This window comes from Eptatretus burgeri, chromosome 1 (assembly GCF_056783735.1).
Source record: "Eptatretus burgeri isolate ZD-2024b chromosome 1, Ebu_testis_v1, whole genome shotgun sequence".
In the NCBI taxonomy this organism is placed as follows: Eukaryota; Metazoa; Chordata; class Myxini; order Myxiniformes; family Myxinidae; genus Eptatretus; species Eptatretus burgeri.
In genome coordinates this window covers 21,127,542-21,144,647 of record NC_140961.1, presented here as the reverse complement: position 1 = coordinate 21,144,647, position 17,106 = coordinate 21,127,542, and the positions used below count along the sequence as shown (strand labels likewise).

General features: G+C 42.2%; 1 protein-coding gene across 8 annotated transcripts in view; it reads left to right on the top strand.

The window, feature by feature from the left end:
• The window catches only part of LOC147033985 (equilibrative nucleobase transporter 1-like), a 136,818-nt gene that overhangs the window by 65,542 nt on the left and 54,170 nt on the right, over positions 1-17,106 (top strand). For 7 of the 8 annotated variants that reach the window (XR_015056343.1, XR_015056340.1, XM_085874398.1 and 4 more), the window contains 4 exons: positions 35-181; positions 1,028-1,132; positions 9,193-9,329; positions 9,437-9,489. Coding sequence is in view for 6 of the 8 variants with exons in the window: in XM_085874398.1 (XP_085730524.1) it covers positions 35-181; positions 1,028-1,132; positions 9,193-9,329; positions 9,437-9,489 (442 nt within the window). In the remaining 2 variants the exon portion in view is untranslated. The remainder of the gene's footprint in view (positions 1-34; positions 182-1,027; positions 1,133-9,192; positions 9,330-9,436; positions 9,490-17,106) is intronic. The other variant, XM_085874413.1, reaches the window with a different exon arrangement.

Below are 17,106 nucleotides of genomic sequence, written 5' to 3'. Positions count from 1 at the left end.
GGATCAAACTATATCCACTCGTGTGTCTTCTTAGGGAAATCGTCTTTGTGGGCAAGTGTCCACTCTCGCCTTTATCTGTCACACTTCATATGGCTGTCCCTCCTCCAGTGCAGGCATTACTTGTATATCTCCACTCTCAACCCTTGGCTTTCTACACTGTCTGCAGGAGACATGGACTTGAGTATGTAGATTTGGCTTCTCTATCCCATTAACAACACTAATTTCTTTGTATTCCTGTTTTGTAGTACTGTATATTGCTTTCCCCTCTGCCTTGCTAACCCTTCTTCTTGTCTAACTCGTTCATATCCACCATCCTTTGCCTTCTTCCTCTCTGTTTTTTCTCCTGTTGCTGTTTTCATACATTTCTTTTTCAACCCCCTCCATTCTGCTTCGTGTCGTTTTTAGGTCATCTCTTCGAGCATGACCTAATAATATTGGTGTTCAGAGGAGAGGTGACGGTCCGTCCGTCCGTTCACAATGAAGTTGAAGCAGGAGATCTTGTCATTAGTGATCCTGATAGAGGTCGATGAGACGTGCACGATGGTATTGACTTTCAAGGTCACCGAAGGTGAAGGTCAAGGTCACGAGGCCTTTGAAGTTGCGAAAATGACGATTTTCAAATTCTATCTCCGCCGCCATTTCTCAAGCGATCTTGAATTTGATTGTGGCATATGAATCTATGGGACAATATCTAAATTTTGATCAGGCCGGGTTTTCGATATTCGCTTTCGTTTTCGTGTCACGTGACTTCAAAGTTGGCAAAAAATGCGAAATTACGATTTTCAAAATCTATCTCCTCCTACATTTCTCAAGCGATCTTGAATTTGATTGTGGCATATAAATCTATGGGACAATATCTAAATTTTGTCAGGCCGGATTTTCGATATTCTCTTTCGTATTCGTGTCACGTGACTTCAAAGTTTGCAAAAACTGCCCTACCTTCAGGAGGCTATATATTTTCTCGCAGAGATGACCGTCACTCCTGCACAGGGGTAATTTTAATCATTAACCCTTTGTTGTTTCCTAGTTTCCTGGTATACCACTGTGTTTGCGATCACCCAAAGCTGTGCTTGGATTTGTTCCCCATGGAATGGGCATCTTATGGACGTGTGTAGACAACGGCTTTTAAAAGGTGAGGTTCAAGCAATTTGCAATAACTTTCACTTGTACTATGTCGTCATTTGTGTTGAAAAAATAATGCTGCACCAACTTTTAAGTGTTTAAAATGGAATAAACAAATGATCAATACTGTGATGTGATGTTGCACCAACTGAGAAAATGTGTGGTTACAATTGCCTCGTTCTCATTGAAAATGTTCCATGAGCCTTGTTCTTGTCGAGAAAAATAAAATATTGTATGCTTGCATAACATTTCCCTTTGTCTTTTCTAGTTGACACAAATTTTCCTTCATCTCCACCAGTACAGGAGAAGTTCATATCAGAACTAGAATAAGCTAAAATCAAACCACATCTCTTTTTGCATGGTAGAACACAGGTGTTTGTTGCAATAACAGCCAGACAATAGTAAGGCCTATGTTTTTCATTGTCAATTCCCGTTAAACAATTCACCACAACTGTTGCCTCCACACCATTTTTGCTTGGAGTCGCACAACTTTGTGTAAGCCAGGAAAAAGTATCAGCTGCTCCACTATAAGGTTACACCATGATGACCACCAAAAACTGCAATAAGATGAGTTATCTCGTCAAGAAGACAAATTTGCTGAAGGGTTAAACTTTCTATTGGTGTGGCGGTTGATTTCTGGTGCCAAAATATTCACAAGCGTCCAATCTATTTTATGACAGAGTTGTGACTTTTTGGAAACCAGGAAGTATCTTGAGCAGTTGCGTATATCAGACATAACTGAGCAATTCCAAGCCTAGAAATTTTATTCCACAAAGCTTGACCGATGAAGCTGCAAAAGTCTTTAGCTTTCGTTTCTAACACGCTTATACTCAGTCTTCATATTGTCTCTTACTTTATCCAAATGTTGGGATGGGATGGGGAAAAAATGGCCACTCCATCAAATTTGTACAAAATGATATGCTGAAATGCTACTTTAGAGTGAAGTGATAAGTCATGGATTGCTTGGCCTCATGGATTGTAAGGTATGACAAAATGCATAATTTACAGAGGAAAAGGTCTTAGAACAGTCTGCTGATGATATAATTGAGGTTCATATGGGGTCATACCGGCTGTTGAAAAGAGCATTCTGAATAAACCTTTCCATATACCAGATGTATACAATTATTCAAACAAATCATGCAGTATCTCCTCCTCATGCAAATAGATGTGATTATGTGACCCTTTATATGGCATCTATTTATTACCCTACACAGGGTGAGGAGGGAAGAAATTGGAAAGTCCAACATTGAGAAAAGGAACAGAAGGGATGAGGGTAGGATTGGAGGTACACTATATCATTATTGTGTATGTATAGGTAGGGAGTAAATTTGAGGGAATTAAAAGTGAGGAAAATAAGAGAATGTAAGACAGTAGGAGAATGAAAGGAGGTGAGTGGAGTTTGGGAGACAAGGGAAGGGAGATTGGAAGGATAGAGGAGTATGAGAATAGAGTACAATAGAAGGGAAGGAGCAGAGAAAGGAGAGTGGTGAAGAAAAATTCTGCCATGTGGGCGTACAAAATGTCATTCAAAAAGGGAAGGACAACAGGGCAGTCAAATTTCTGAGTGGTGACAGAAGAATCGGGAATATTGGACAGGATATTAAGGGAGCTGGGAAAGTGACTTTATGAGATGTATCATTGAGGGGGATGGTGTCGGCGGGGGGGGGGGCATGCAAATGACCCTCAAAATAATAATTTATTGGATGATGATGTCATTGGCATCCAGCTCAGGAAAAATGGTGTTGAACAAGTCAGAAAAAAACACTTATAGAACGGCACTCTGTCGAGCGCATGCTTCCACCAGGCTGAACAGTTTAGCTTTCATATCCTACTGATAGGCTGGATCTGCATCCAGACCTTAACAAAAATCTAATCTGCTTGTTCTTGACACTTACCTAACTCATCCATGAAATTTTGTCATCCTTCCAAAATTTTTTGAGTTATTGCTCGATATATAATTTTTGGCTTCATCTCTCATTGGTGAAGAATCACTAAAGAAATTTAAACTCTTGTATCCATATCTGGATCTTCACCAAAAGCGAATCAATTCGTCATTGTGAAACACTCAACCTGTCCACCAAGTTTCATCCGAATCCATCCAAACTTTTTGAGATATCCTGCACAGCCAAGCAAACGCAGACAGATAGGGGTGCAGACATAACTGCCATCCACCTTTGGTGGTGGAGGTAATAAAATACACAGTGACACCAACATATTCTACAAATGTACTACTACCTCTAACATAGGCATCTTCATGAAATTGTTACTATTGCCACCTCTGACAAAAATCTCAAAAGATGTCGTGATGGCAACCTGTATAAAGATGGTGAGGATTTATTGTGATGTCATTCCTACCTTGTCATTCCTTCTTTGTCATTCTTTCCTACCTTGTTTGGTTGTTTTTTTGGGGCCTCCATCCCGACATGGTTTTTTTTTTCATTTTTAAAAAGTGATTTTTCTGATTTGTGTAATACAGTATTGAGCAAGTTTTCTTTATTGGTGAATTGTTGGCCAGGTCATAATAAATGAACGATTTCTCTGCCAATATGGTGCAGAGGTCATACATTTGCCTTTGAGCCGTCTACTCTGAGTTTGTTCTTGTACCTGAATCAAGATTGTTGGACTGGTGTCCGTGTCACAGGCAGGACTTTACATCAAAAAGTGCACCATCTGTTGGATAGGACGAACTGGAGACCCCTCTGCCTGTATTGACTTCTAGTGGAAATTAAAGATCCTACACTGTCTTTCGCAAAGAGCATATGGTTATAACCAGCACTTTGACTAAATTACAAATTCCTTTCCAAAGTAATGCCACAAACTCTAATCACTGAGTTGGGCTTTGCAGGTCCTCTCGATCGATATATAATGCATGGCAGAGCTTGAACCACATCTTGGATAAGTAAAAGTACGATGACGACAATCAAACCCAATTCCAATGACAGGGTAGTCGCAGCTGCTTCTCTCTCTGCTGGCTGCAAAAGGACAAAACTCTGGGCTGAAAAATGGAATATCATTCAATCTGGGTAAATATCATACTCTCACTCTGTTTCTCTGGAGGGATCATCTCATAAACCACCAATATATTTACATAATCAACTGCTGTAAGAGGTTGAACCATCTGAATTTATGGGCTTCACCATCATTCAGGACCTCTCCGGAGTAGACGATGTATCCAAGCTGACCTCCAACGCCAGACACAGACTGGTTATTTTATGTCATGTTGTGTTTCATATACACACACACACACACACACACACACACACACACACACACACACACACACACACACACACACACACACACACACACACACACACACACACACACACACACACACACACACACACACACACACACACACACACACACACACACACACACACACACACACACACACACCGATGAGCCAAAACATTATGACCACTGACAGGTGAAGTGAATAACATTGATTGTCTTGTTACAATGGTACCTGTCAAGGGGTGGGATATATTAGGCAGCATGTGAACAGTCAGTTCTTGAAGCTGATGTGTTGGATGCAGGAGTAAAGACCTGAGTGACTTTGACAAGGGCCAAATTGTTCTGGCCAGACAACTGGGTCAGAGCATCTCTGAAACAGCAAGGCTTGTGGGGTGCTCCCAGTCAGCAGTGGTGAGTACCTACCGAAAGTGGTCCGAGGAGGGACAAACCACAAACCGGTGACGGTGTTGCGCGCCCAAGGCTCATCAATGCATGAGGGTAACGAAGGCTATCCCGTCTGGTCCGACCCGACAGAAGGTCGACTGTGGCACAAGTCACAGAAAATTTTAATGGTCATCACGGGAGAAATGTGTCACAATCCACAGTGCATTGCACACTGCTGCGTATGGGACTGCGTAGCCGCAGACCAGTCAGAGTGCCCATGATGAGCCCTGTCCACCGTCGAAAGTGCCTACAATGGGCACGCAAGCGTCGGAACTGGACCTTGGAGCAGTGGAAGGTCACCTGGTCCAATGAGTCCCGTTTTCTTTTAGGTCACGTGGATGGCCGTGTGCATGTGTGCTGTTTACCTGGGGAAGTGATGGCACCAGGATACACTGTGGGAAGACAAGCCGGTGGAGGTAGTGTGATGCTCTGGGAAATGTTCTGCTGAGAAACCCTGGGTCCGGCCATTCATGTGGACGTCAATTTGACACGTGTCACCTACCGAAACATCGTTGCAGACCAGGTACACCCCTTCATGGCAATGGTATTCCGTGATGGCAGTGGCCTCTTTCAGCAGGATAATGCCCCCTGCCAGACTGAACACAATGTTCGGGAATGGTTTGAGGAACATGATGAAGTGTTCACGGTGTTGCCCTGGCCTCCAAATTCTCCAGATCTCAATCCAATTGAGCATCTGTGGGATGTGCTGGACCGACAAGTCCGATCCACAGCGGCTCCACCTCGCAACTTACAGGACTTGAAGGATCTGCTGCTAATGTTTTGGTGCCAGATACCACAAGACGCCTTCAGGGGTCTTGTAGAGTCCATGCCTCCTGCAGGTCGGCGCTGTTTTGGCGGCACACGGAGGACCAACAGCATATTAGGCAGGTGGTCATAATGTTTTGGCTCACCAGTGTAGAAATTATTGCGGGCCTGGGGTTCGGTGAGAAGACCACCGGGGAGGGGGGAGCTATCTTGGGTTCCCACCTGACTCCCCGGAATTGCAGGCCATCGCACACGGATAATTCCATGAAGCAGCAGGTCGCTAACTGACCGTGAACGCCAATAACTCAACCACGTGACCTCGGGTCTTCCCGTCAATGGGTTAACCGGGTTACCTAATTAATCACGTGATTTAATTACCAGGGAACACGCCCTCGGTACGTCTTGTCCGAACCGGATCACTTTACCGGATTGGATGCAGCCGAGCGACACTGCCAAGGATGTACCGGCTAAAAGGAACGGATTGTTGGGAATAAAGTCCCGGCTAAACTCAGATTCGGACCATGCTGGATCAATGAAAGAGTAGACAAAAACGAGCTGGGAACATTTCTAATAATAATTTATTTACAAGCAGGCCAGGTCAAGATATGTGGCACAGTGAATCGTTTTATTATTGTGTGTAATGCAGGGATAGAAATAAATGTGAGATGCGGCAATATACAAGCAACTTTCAAAAGCAGACACAGAGCAGAGTTATCCCGATATAATTATTGTACAAATTTAACTTAAACGAGGACAGGCACCAGGACAGACACAGACACAGACGGACACACGGACATGGGGACACGGACACACAGACACGGACACACAGACACAGACACGGACACACACACACGGACACACGGACACGGACACACAGACACACACACCGATAATGAGGAGAGGAGATGAGGCTAACAGTCTCTCAATACCTTGCATGATTGCCCAATCACGTCACAAATATGTTTTGGGGGGATGCTCCGCTGGGCAATACCTTCCTGACAGCTGGCGCACTGTCTCTTGCTTCGTTGCACTTCATGCAGCTAGCGTCGGTTCAGAGAATGTGACGCGACCTTCGGGCGTGAAGGGAGGGACTTGGGTGGAGAAGGCAGAGTCGGGAGCGAATGGGCAGAGTGGTAGACAGGACCAGGTGAGTGGGTGGAGTCAGCGACGTGTGGACGGAGAAAGGTGGGAGGAGGAGGCAGAGTCGCAGGCGATGACAACAGAACGGCGTCAGAGAGATCGATCCCAGGCCAGGTAGATAACGGGACGAGCCAACAGCAGCGATGGGCAAGACACCAAAACTGGAACTATGGACGGCCTCACCACCCATCCTTTATAGACCCTGGCATGCAGGGTCGGGGCATTACCCCAAAGCGATAGTCACCCGAATCGGCCGCTCTGATTGGGCCCGGACCACTGCGTGGCCAGAACCGGCTCCACTCCACTTCCGGCAAGATAACTCCAAGCTGCGGAATCCTCTCGCTCCGAGCTCCATGATATGAATCGTCCCGCACCGATCTCCGCGACATGAATTGCCTTGCATCGATCTCCCGGACCGTGCCCCGGCTACCGGCCGAAGGTCGTGTCGGCCCCACATGCCCGCCCGAGCACCCCCGATTAGCGCTGATCAATGCCTGCTCCACGATGCGCCACGGGGCCTCGCGATCCGAACTGCACAGCACACCTCTGCCTGATCGCGGAGAGGCGAGGAGCCATCCGCTGTCCGTGGGGAACACCCGTGGCCATCACCGAGGACCGACTGTAAGGTATTAGGGTAAACCCATGCACAGATGGTAAGATGTTAGGATAAACCCATGCACAGACCAGAACAACATGTGTGCCATTCATGCCCTGCTCTGTGCAATGATAAGGTGTCACGAGCTAAGCACGGATCCACCTGCCATCGAGCATGTTTTGTTCAGTACGCGTGGATCCACCATGGCCCACGTGGTCAGTGCTCAAATTCGGCCAATTCTGCTATAGTGTGCGCGGAGCCAACCCCGATCTCTGTCAGGAATTGAGGGGAACGATCGGATATAATAATTAGATGGAGGTTTCGAATGAAAAAGAATAAAGGTGTATCAGATGGAGGGAAAAGAGGATGCCAATATAATTAAATCCAGAAATGGGTTGAAAAGAACGTGCCGCCCGTATCTTGCACACTTGTGTACTGTACAGCGTGGCATGGTTGTTGTTTTTCTATTATCAGCCTCTGATGATGTAGTTATTGGCACCAACCTGCCAGCCACGCTATCGCCGATATTGGATCATTTGCTTCTGTGTTGTGAAAAACAACATCTGTGCAGCCTCTTTAAGAGATATTCGTTTGTATGCCTTTTCAATGCAACCAGCACTCTCATCCCAGGTCGTTGTGAACGTCAGACGATCATCTCGAGCTTGCGGCAGACGTTCCTTTGAGGGTATCGCTGTATCCTCGCAGCTGCGCTGTCGATGCTTGTGTGGTGGTGTTGCAGCTTCCATATTCCCCTCCTCCGGCCGCGGCACGTGCTGCACGTGTTGGCCTCCGCGAGGACCCAAATTCCTATTTACCTCAGGAATAAGCAGAGAAGAAGAGTATAAATGAAGTTCGAGTGGTGTAAGCAGACTGAGCTATGAGATCCACACATTGCACTGTCCCGTTGTCCTGCTAGACAAAAGGGAAGGGACTCTCTGAACGTATATTAATGGAATAATTGTCTATGGACCACTGTATGATGGTTGCTATTGCTTTGGAGGGATGTGGTTCCCAGAACCACAACAATATACATATATATGTGTGTATATGTGTATATATATATATATATATATATATATATATATATATTGTATATGTAAGCCCCACTAGACCCCACTGGTAGTAACCCCATCATATTGCATATCGTTGGAATCCTCTTGCTCATCCACACAAGGTGCTCGTCGTTCATAAGTCTGAATTTCTAATGACCTCAAAGGCCTTTGTCCATGATGCAATGGAACACAATTCTCCACTAAGAGCTGGTGCTCCTTCTTCTCACCTCTTTCCTGGACACTGTGGATTGATAAGGTCTCAACATCATTGGCACCTCCTCAAAAGAAGCTGAAGTACATGTCCAACTGATCTCCCATCATGGACAGGTTAGTGTCCTCTATTTTTACTGCCTCTATTTTGGTTGTGCTCCATCTGTCATTAGAATGCTTCCTCAACTACACACATGCTCTTCCAATAACATGCTTGTTAAACTCCCAAAATTTGGACTTGCTGCTCACCTCCACTCTTTTGTTCCCCTTTCCTCACACTTGTGGAAATGCATTCCAAGAGACATACAATCCTAGTCTTCCATCGATGACGTCCTGTTGGCAGTGCACCACTTTCATGCCATCCTTCATGTCAACCCATCATCTTTTCCACCCCATGAACCCTCCCCTCTCCAAGCTTTCTTACTCACAGATTACTCCATTCTTTTCTTCATTTATCTTTCATTCCCTTGCTTGTTCTTCCATTATCTGTACGTTGCCTTTCTTCTTTCATGTTACCATCCTGCTCTTCTATGGGCCTACACATTGCATACCAAAACGTTATATCATGCATTCACTTTGAAGCAAATGATGTTTAACTTATTTGTGCACTGGGCCACACCATTGCAGGAAGGAAGGATGTTCAATTTGCTGGTTTGGGAAGCACCATCCCATCTCTGGGTTTGACATCACTTTTGGGCATTGCCTTTGCTGGGGTTGCAGCCATACCAAAGCTTCAGGCACAAGGATTGGCCTTTTGTCTGCAGGTTCAACTCGTTTTTTTATTCTATCTTACAGGAAGTTTAATTCTGGAAAAAATAAGCTGTGTTGTCTCTTTACCTGTCTAACTCCCTGTACACATATCTTTGTGCAGGTGATGAGCCGTGCTTTTCTTTATGGTGGTAATGCAGCTTTCATCGCCATTGCGTAAGTGTTTTATTTTCTCTTTTAACTTAGTCTTTTTTTATTCTTTATTTTTAACTGAATTTATGGTCTTTTTTGTTATGTTTGTAAATGTTTACAAAGAACATTATTCCTTTTTGACATTTAATTCATCATAACATACCGTTTTGGGAATTTTTTTTGTTTTGTCAACCTTCTGTTTCACAGTTTATTCTTTATAATATGCAAGGTTCTGATGTTTGAAAATATTTTTGATGTTGACATCCTCATGTGAACACAAAGGTTCGAGTTCTTGTGTTGTATTGATGTTTAAAATGTAGAGCTCCTCAGTCTGTAATAAGTGTCAACTTTGTAATAAAGAGAGGTGAACTATCTTTAAAGAACATTTGTAGGACCTGTCTTTTTATTATTGTATGTTTGTTGGTTTTTTAAAGTAAATAATAGGCATGCTTACCCGTAGCTTTGCTGACTGTTAAATTAAAAGACAGCACGTTGTACTTCACAAGCATTTTGGTTGTCTATAAATGTCGATGAGAATGTAAAATGATGAGCCACACGCAAAAAATGCATATTTATAATGCGTAGTTGTTTTACCTCCGCCACCAAAGATGGACTTAGGTTATCTTTTCACCCCTGTTTATCTATCTGTTAATTACTTGTGAAAATCGAAGATTTTTCAAGTATATTAGTTGATCTGGTTTGTGATTGTCTCTGTCTATCTGTGTTCGTTTGTGTGTATGTCAATTGCTCCAATCTCCATGAAACTCCACTACCTGGTACAGAGAGTGACAAACTGGAAGCCTATTTTTGTTGACATCAATGTCAAAAGGTCAAGATCACAAAAATATGTGAGAAGGAGACTCTTGGAAGCATCCAAGGGTGACTACAGGAGTATGGGGAAGATGCTGTCGACCGCAACATAGTTGGTCAATGGGACAAATGGATAACGTCTGCATGAGTTGAAAATGCTGAGATGTGCGACTGCCCTCGCAGTGGCAGGCCATGATCGGCATGGACAGATGTCAATTTTTGAAAAGGTGAACAACATCGGTGCAGATCTTTGCATAGCCCAACTCTTTCATTATTCTGCACATGCTTGCTTCACTAATGTCCAGTTGGAGTGACAGTTCTCTAACAGTTCCATGTCTGTCTGCTATAATGATGGTGTTCACCTTTTCGACATTGACAACCGTCCATGCTGATTGTGGCCTGCCACTGTGGGGCAGTCACGCATATTGGTATGTTCAACTCCTGTGGACGTTATCTGCTTGGTCCATCAACTAACTGTGTTGCAGTCGAGAACATTATCCCCATATGCCTTCTGGAGTCGCTTTTGGATGTTTACAATAGTCTCCTTTTCACACACAAATAATTAAATAACAGCACGTTGCTTCTGACGGACTTCCATGGACCCATGTTTGATGACTGCTACAGCAATACCACATCCATCCATCCATCCATCCATCCATTGGGACCATATTCTGTGCAGAGCATTGGTGCTGCCTAAGCAGTCTCTTTGGCTATTGGGCACAATCCTGAACAGGTCGCCACTCCGACACAAGTTACCAGCAAGCTGGCACTCATTTTGCCGACCTCGGAAGGATGACAGGCAGAGTCAACCCCACCTGGTATTAATTCACCAGCCGGGTGGGATTTGAATTCAGGATCCTCGGATCCCAAGCCCACCACCCTAACCATTAAGCCAACACCAGGCATAATGCCACATGTGGGAATACAATGTAATTATCAAAGTGTTGTGGATTTGGAAAGACCCCACAGAGTTGCATTTCACACATACAAGAACCCTGGAGTTTAGATATTTTCAGAGTGATTCCGTTTAGTTAGGTTACCCATCTCGTATCAGGAATAGGGATGTGCATCGTGATTGTAGTTAGAACGTTCCCCATTGTTCTCTTCCTCATTCCCAAACCTTAATTCTTCAACTCCATATTCAAATACTCATTCTCAAACATCCATTCTCAAGCCCTCATTTTCTGATGCCTGCACTCGAACCGCCATTCTAGTGTTTCATTTCCAAACATTTTTTCTCAAGCACCCATCCCCAGGCCCTCATTTTCCAACACCCACACTCGGGCCTCCATTCTCATGCATAATTTCTAAACCACTTCACATCACCAGAATTTCAAACAAATAATCGCCATTCCAGTATTGTGTTTGTCATAAATCCTTCACCGTTACGGCATTCCAGTCATCGTTGATGAAGCGCAGGGCTCCAAAAGTGCCCGCCCCCCGCTCTTCAAGGATGAATTTGAGCGGCTGAATCGCAGCGAGCGACGTCCAATAATTGTTGGATACCGAAAAGTGGATGTGTTTGGAAACATAGTCCAGGGACAATAAAAATATCTGATGTTTGCAGGCAGAGTTCATGTGCAGTTTGGCCACAGTCCAAGCCAGAAGAAGAGAGCAGTCCAAGAACAGTGCAGAGCGGGAATGCCACTGAGGGCTGAGTTCTGAACCCGGATCCTCAGGGAGTTCACGTTCATTTACCTCATTAGTGTTTGCATAAAGTACAAAGCGTCTATATACATTCACCTCATGAGTGTTTGTATAAAGCATCTATACAGTCATGCGCCGCTTAAGGCCCGGTCACACCTTGACGTTTTAGCCAGCGATGGCAACGTGTTAAAATTTATGTAAAACGCTGGCTTACGTTGAACTTTTGATGTTTTTTTTTTTAAAGATTCGAACGTATTCATAGCGACTTGGTCTTATGTATAACGCATTGGTAACTACACAGAACGTTTCGTTGTGTTATAGATAACTTATACCAACGAATGCTGAACCTGTTGTCGGCCTACACAACCGATGCCCAACGATAGTCTAACTCAGGCATAGCGCGTTGCACGCATCGCCGACGATGTGACGTAGCCTATTAAAAGGCTGACGCACAACGATTCAAATCATAACTGCCGTAGAAATGGAAGGGTCAAAATCGCGGTCACACCTTGGCGATCTTGCCAGCGTATGCCGACGTAACAAAAAGTGTGTCTAAAACATTGGGGCACGTCGAATACGGTATGGGTAAGTTTGGTATGCGCGAGTAGAACGCTAAATACGCTATCATAAGTCGTAGTAAGTAGAGTACGTCAAGAAATTTTGAACATGTTCAAAATTTTACGACGTACTCGGCATATGACACACGTTCGCATGCGAAGGGGATAAGTTTTACACACGATGTGCGGACGCTTACACACGTCCACAAAGGCTACTTATAAGCTACTCATAAGTCGAAACGCGTCGCGGTAATGTCTTTTTTACGCGAAACTTATTTCCAACTTATGTTTGACGTGCTTTGAACCAATTCTTTATGTAGTCCCAACACACATCGACGTATGTAGACGTATTCCAATGACGTCTTCCGGTCGACAAAAAAAAAAAAAAATGAATGTGTTTCTAGCTTACAACTGCCATATAAAGACGTGTTCCCAGCGGTTTTGGGAATTGGTATATAAAAATGGTGTTCATAAAAGGGGAACCCAACAGTGTTTTCGAGTCCTTTTTGAGTCGATGTCCATGTCAGCAGTAACAGTATTAGTATTAGTATTAGTATTAGTATTAGTTTGTTCATGTTGGCAGTAGTAGGTGAGTGTGAGGGGGAGGGTGTGGGTTATGATGGATCGTCCTTGCGTCCGCGTGTCCACGGGTAGGTTCATAGGCTGCCACTCAACGATTTAAATGGCTGCATCTCCACTATTGAAAGTAGACGCTTGCGCTCAACAATTGGATTTTTTTTACACTCAGCGACTTTTAAACGGTACCACTCAGCTAGTTTCATTGTTTACAATGAACGATTTAAATTGCTGTCACTCGCCTTTGTTTGTTTTTTTTTTTTTTTTTTTTTTTTTTTTTTTTGACGCTGGGGTTTGGAAATTTGAAACGTTTCTTCTGAACGTGTTAAAACGCTCAAACTCGACTATTTTAAATAGACGCTGCCGATGGACAATTGGAATCATAGCCAAGCTAGACATCGAAGTGTGAACATCCTCGTCATGCCGAAGAAAAGTTTGAAGAATGCTGCAAATAAGTGTCCTGGCCGTGGCCGTGGACACTGACGCAAGGACGATCCATTATACCGACGTCTTTCAGCCTATGAGTAACTTAAAAGTAACGTCTGTCGACGTGTGGCAACGATCGCGTAACGTGCCAACAACACGTTAATCATAGGTAGGAAATAAGTTTCGGGTACTCTAAACATTACCTCGGCGTGTCTCAACTTATGATTAACTTACAAGTAGCATGTGTTGACGTCTGTCAACGATCGCAGACCGTGCCTACAACTTGTGGCCAGCGTAGCGGAACGTGCGAGTCATACGCCGGCATACGTCGTGAAATTTCAAGCATGAAAAAATTTGAGGACAACCGAAAAGTACAACGTTTAAAGCCAACGTACAACGACGTATGGCAACGTACTACGATGTATGCCAGCGTGCTCTCAATGTTATCAAAACTTACCCATAACGTATTCAACGTGTGCCAGCGTTTTAGAAAAAAAATTCAAAAATCGGCATACGTTGGCTAAAACGTCAAGGTGTGACCGGGCCTTTAACGACGTTCCGGGCAACGAAGGATCGCATATACGACGGATCTGACAGCTCTGAAAAATTCCTATCGCCGAGTGATGTAGCCTCGTATAAAAATAGCACGTACAAATATGTACGCTGTACAGTACATAATACCTCATAATGATAATAAACGACAGTGTGGCCCCGTTATAATGCGATCGTTGAGGTCCATAAAATGTCATCGCGAAAAAAGCAGGGTCGTGCTAAATCGGGATTCAAAGAAATCGGCTTTCAAACTGAACCAATGTTTGCATGTTTACCTTCCAGCAAGTAAATTACCTTTGAATTGAAGAATTCCACGAATAAATCGTTGTTACAGTCGAAATTAAAATAAAATTAATTTTTCGTGAAGCTTTTTATGTTATTAAAACAATCGCACTGTTCCAAAAATATATATCACAATTGACAGGAGCTCGTTTCTTCATTTGTAAATTATAACATCGATGTAATGATTACGTATTCATAAAATCCAAACGCTATTTATTCATCTTTCTATAATCGATGCGAGAGGAGATTGTAAGCTGCTGCTAACAACACCGATGGTCGTCATGAACAGCACAAAGGTAAAACTAACGTATCTTCCGTCTCTCTTGGATGTGTGTTACAATTGCCGACAGTATTCAGTACAGTAACATTCTGTACAGGTTTGTATCCGAGGAGCAATAGGCTACAACATATAGCCGAGGTGTGTAGTTGTGTGTAAGTACGATGTTTGAAAAGGAAAAAAAAATGATGTTCGCACAATGACGACGTCGCTTAACGACGCGTTTCTCAGAACGTAACCCCGTCATTAAGTGGCACATGACTGTATTCGTTTACCTCGCAAGTGTTTCCATAAAGTGTCTATTAGTTTACCTCATGAGTGTTTGTATAAAGCATCGAAATTCATTTACCTCACGAGTGTTTGTGTAAAGCATCTATATTCGTTTACCTTACAAGTGTTTGTACAAAGCATCTATATTAGTTTACCTCACAAGTGTTTGTATAAAGCATCTATATTAGTTTACCTCATGAGTGTTTGTATAAAGCATCTACATTCATTTCCCTCATGAGTGTTTGAAAGAGCATCTATATTAGTTTACCTCACAAGAGTTTTATATAAAGCATCTATATTAGTTTACCTCACAAGTGTTGGTATAAAGCGTCGATATTTGTTTACTTCAAGAGTGTTTGTTTCAAGCATCTATATTTGTTTACTTCATACGTGTTTGTATAAAGCGTCGATATTTGTTCACATCACGAGTGTTTGTATAAAGCATCTCTATTTGTTTACCTCATGAGTTTTTGTATAAAGCATCTGTATTCGTTTACCTCATGAGTGTTTGTATAAAGCAGCTATATTCGTTTACCTCACGAGTGTTTGTATAAAGCATCTATATTAGTTTACCTCACAAGTGTTTATATAAAGCATCTACATTAGTTTACCTCACAAGTGTTTATATAAAGCATCTATATTAGTTTACGTCATGAGTGTTTGTAGAAAGCATCTTTTTATTTACCTCATGAGTGTTTGTATAAAGCATCGATATTTGTTTTCTTCATGAGTGTTTGTGTAAAGCGTCTTTATTTGTTTACCTCACGAGTGTTTGTATAAAGCATCTTTTTGTTTACCTCATGAGTGTTTGTATAAAGCATCTATATTTGTTTTCTTCATGAGTGTTTGTGTAAAGCGACTTTATTTGTTTACCTCACGAGTGTTTGTATAAAGCATCTGTATTCGTTTACCTCATGAGTGTTTGTACAAAGCATCTATATTGGTTTCCCTCACCAGTGTTTATATAAAGCATCTATATTAGTTTACCTCACGAGTGTTTGTATAAAGCGTCAATATTCATTTACCTCATGAGTGTTTGCAGAAAGCATCTACATTCGTTTACCTCATGAGTGTTTGTAGAAAGTATCTATATTAGTTTACCTCACAAGTGTTTATATAAAGCATCTGTATTAATTTACCTCGCAAGTGTTTGTATAAAGCTTCTATTTATTTGTTTACTTCAAGAGTGTTTGTTTCAAGCATCTATATTTGTTTACTTCAGACATGTTTGTATAAAGCGTCTATTTGTTCACATCACGAGTGTTTGTAAAAAGCTTCTATATTTGTTTACTTCATGAGCGTTTGTATAAAGCGTCTCTATTTGTTTACCTCACAAGTGTTTGTTGAAAGCATCTATATTAGTTTACCTCACAAGTGTTTGTATAAAGCATCTATATTAGTTTACCTCACAAGTGTTTGGATAAAGCGTCTCTTTGTTTACTTCAAGAGTGTTTGTTTCAAGCATCTATATTTGTTTACTTCATATGTGTTTGTATAAAGCGTCGATATTTCTTTACAACACGAGTGTTTGTATGAATCATCTCTATTTGTTTACTTCAAGAGTGTTTGTTTCAAGCATCTATATTTGTTTACTTCATACGTGTTTGTATAAAGCGTCGATATTTGTTCACATCACGAGTGTTTCTATAAAGCATCTGTATTCGTTTACCTCATGAGTGTTTGTATAAAGCAGCTATATTCGTTTACCTCACGAGTGTTTGTATAAAGCATCTATATTAGTTTTCCTCACAAGTGTTTATATAAAGCATCTTCATTAGTTTACCTCACAAGTGTTTATATAAAGCATCTATATTAGTTGACCTCACAAGTGTTTATATAAAGCATCTATATTAGTTTACTTCATGAGTGTTTGTATAAAGCATCTATATTTGTTCACATCACGAGTGTTTGCATAAAGCATCTCTATTTGTTTACCTCATGAGTGTTTGTATAAAGCATCTATATTAGTTTACTTCATAAGTGTTTATACAAAGCATCTATATTAGTTTCCTTCATGAGTGTTTGTATAAAGCATCTCTTTTTGTTAACCTCATGAGTGTATGTATAAAGCGTCGATATTTGTTCACATCATGAGTGTTTGTATAAAGCATCTATATTAGTTTACCTCACAAGTTTTTATATAAAGCATCTATATTAGTTTACCTCACAAGTGTTTATACAAAGCATCTATATTAGTTTCCTTCATGAGTGTTTGTATAAAGCATCTCTTTTTGTTAACCTCAT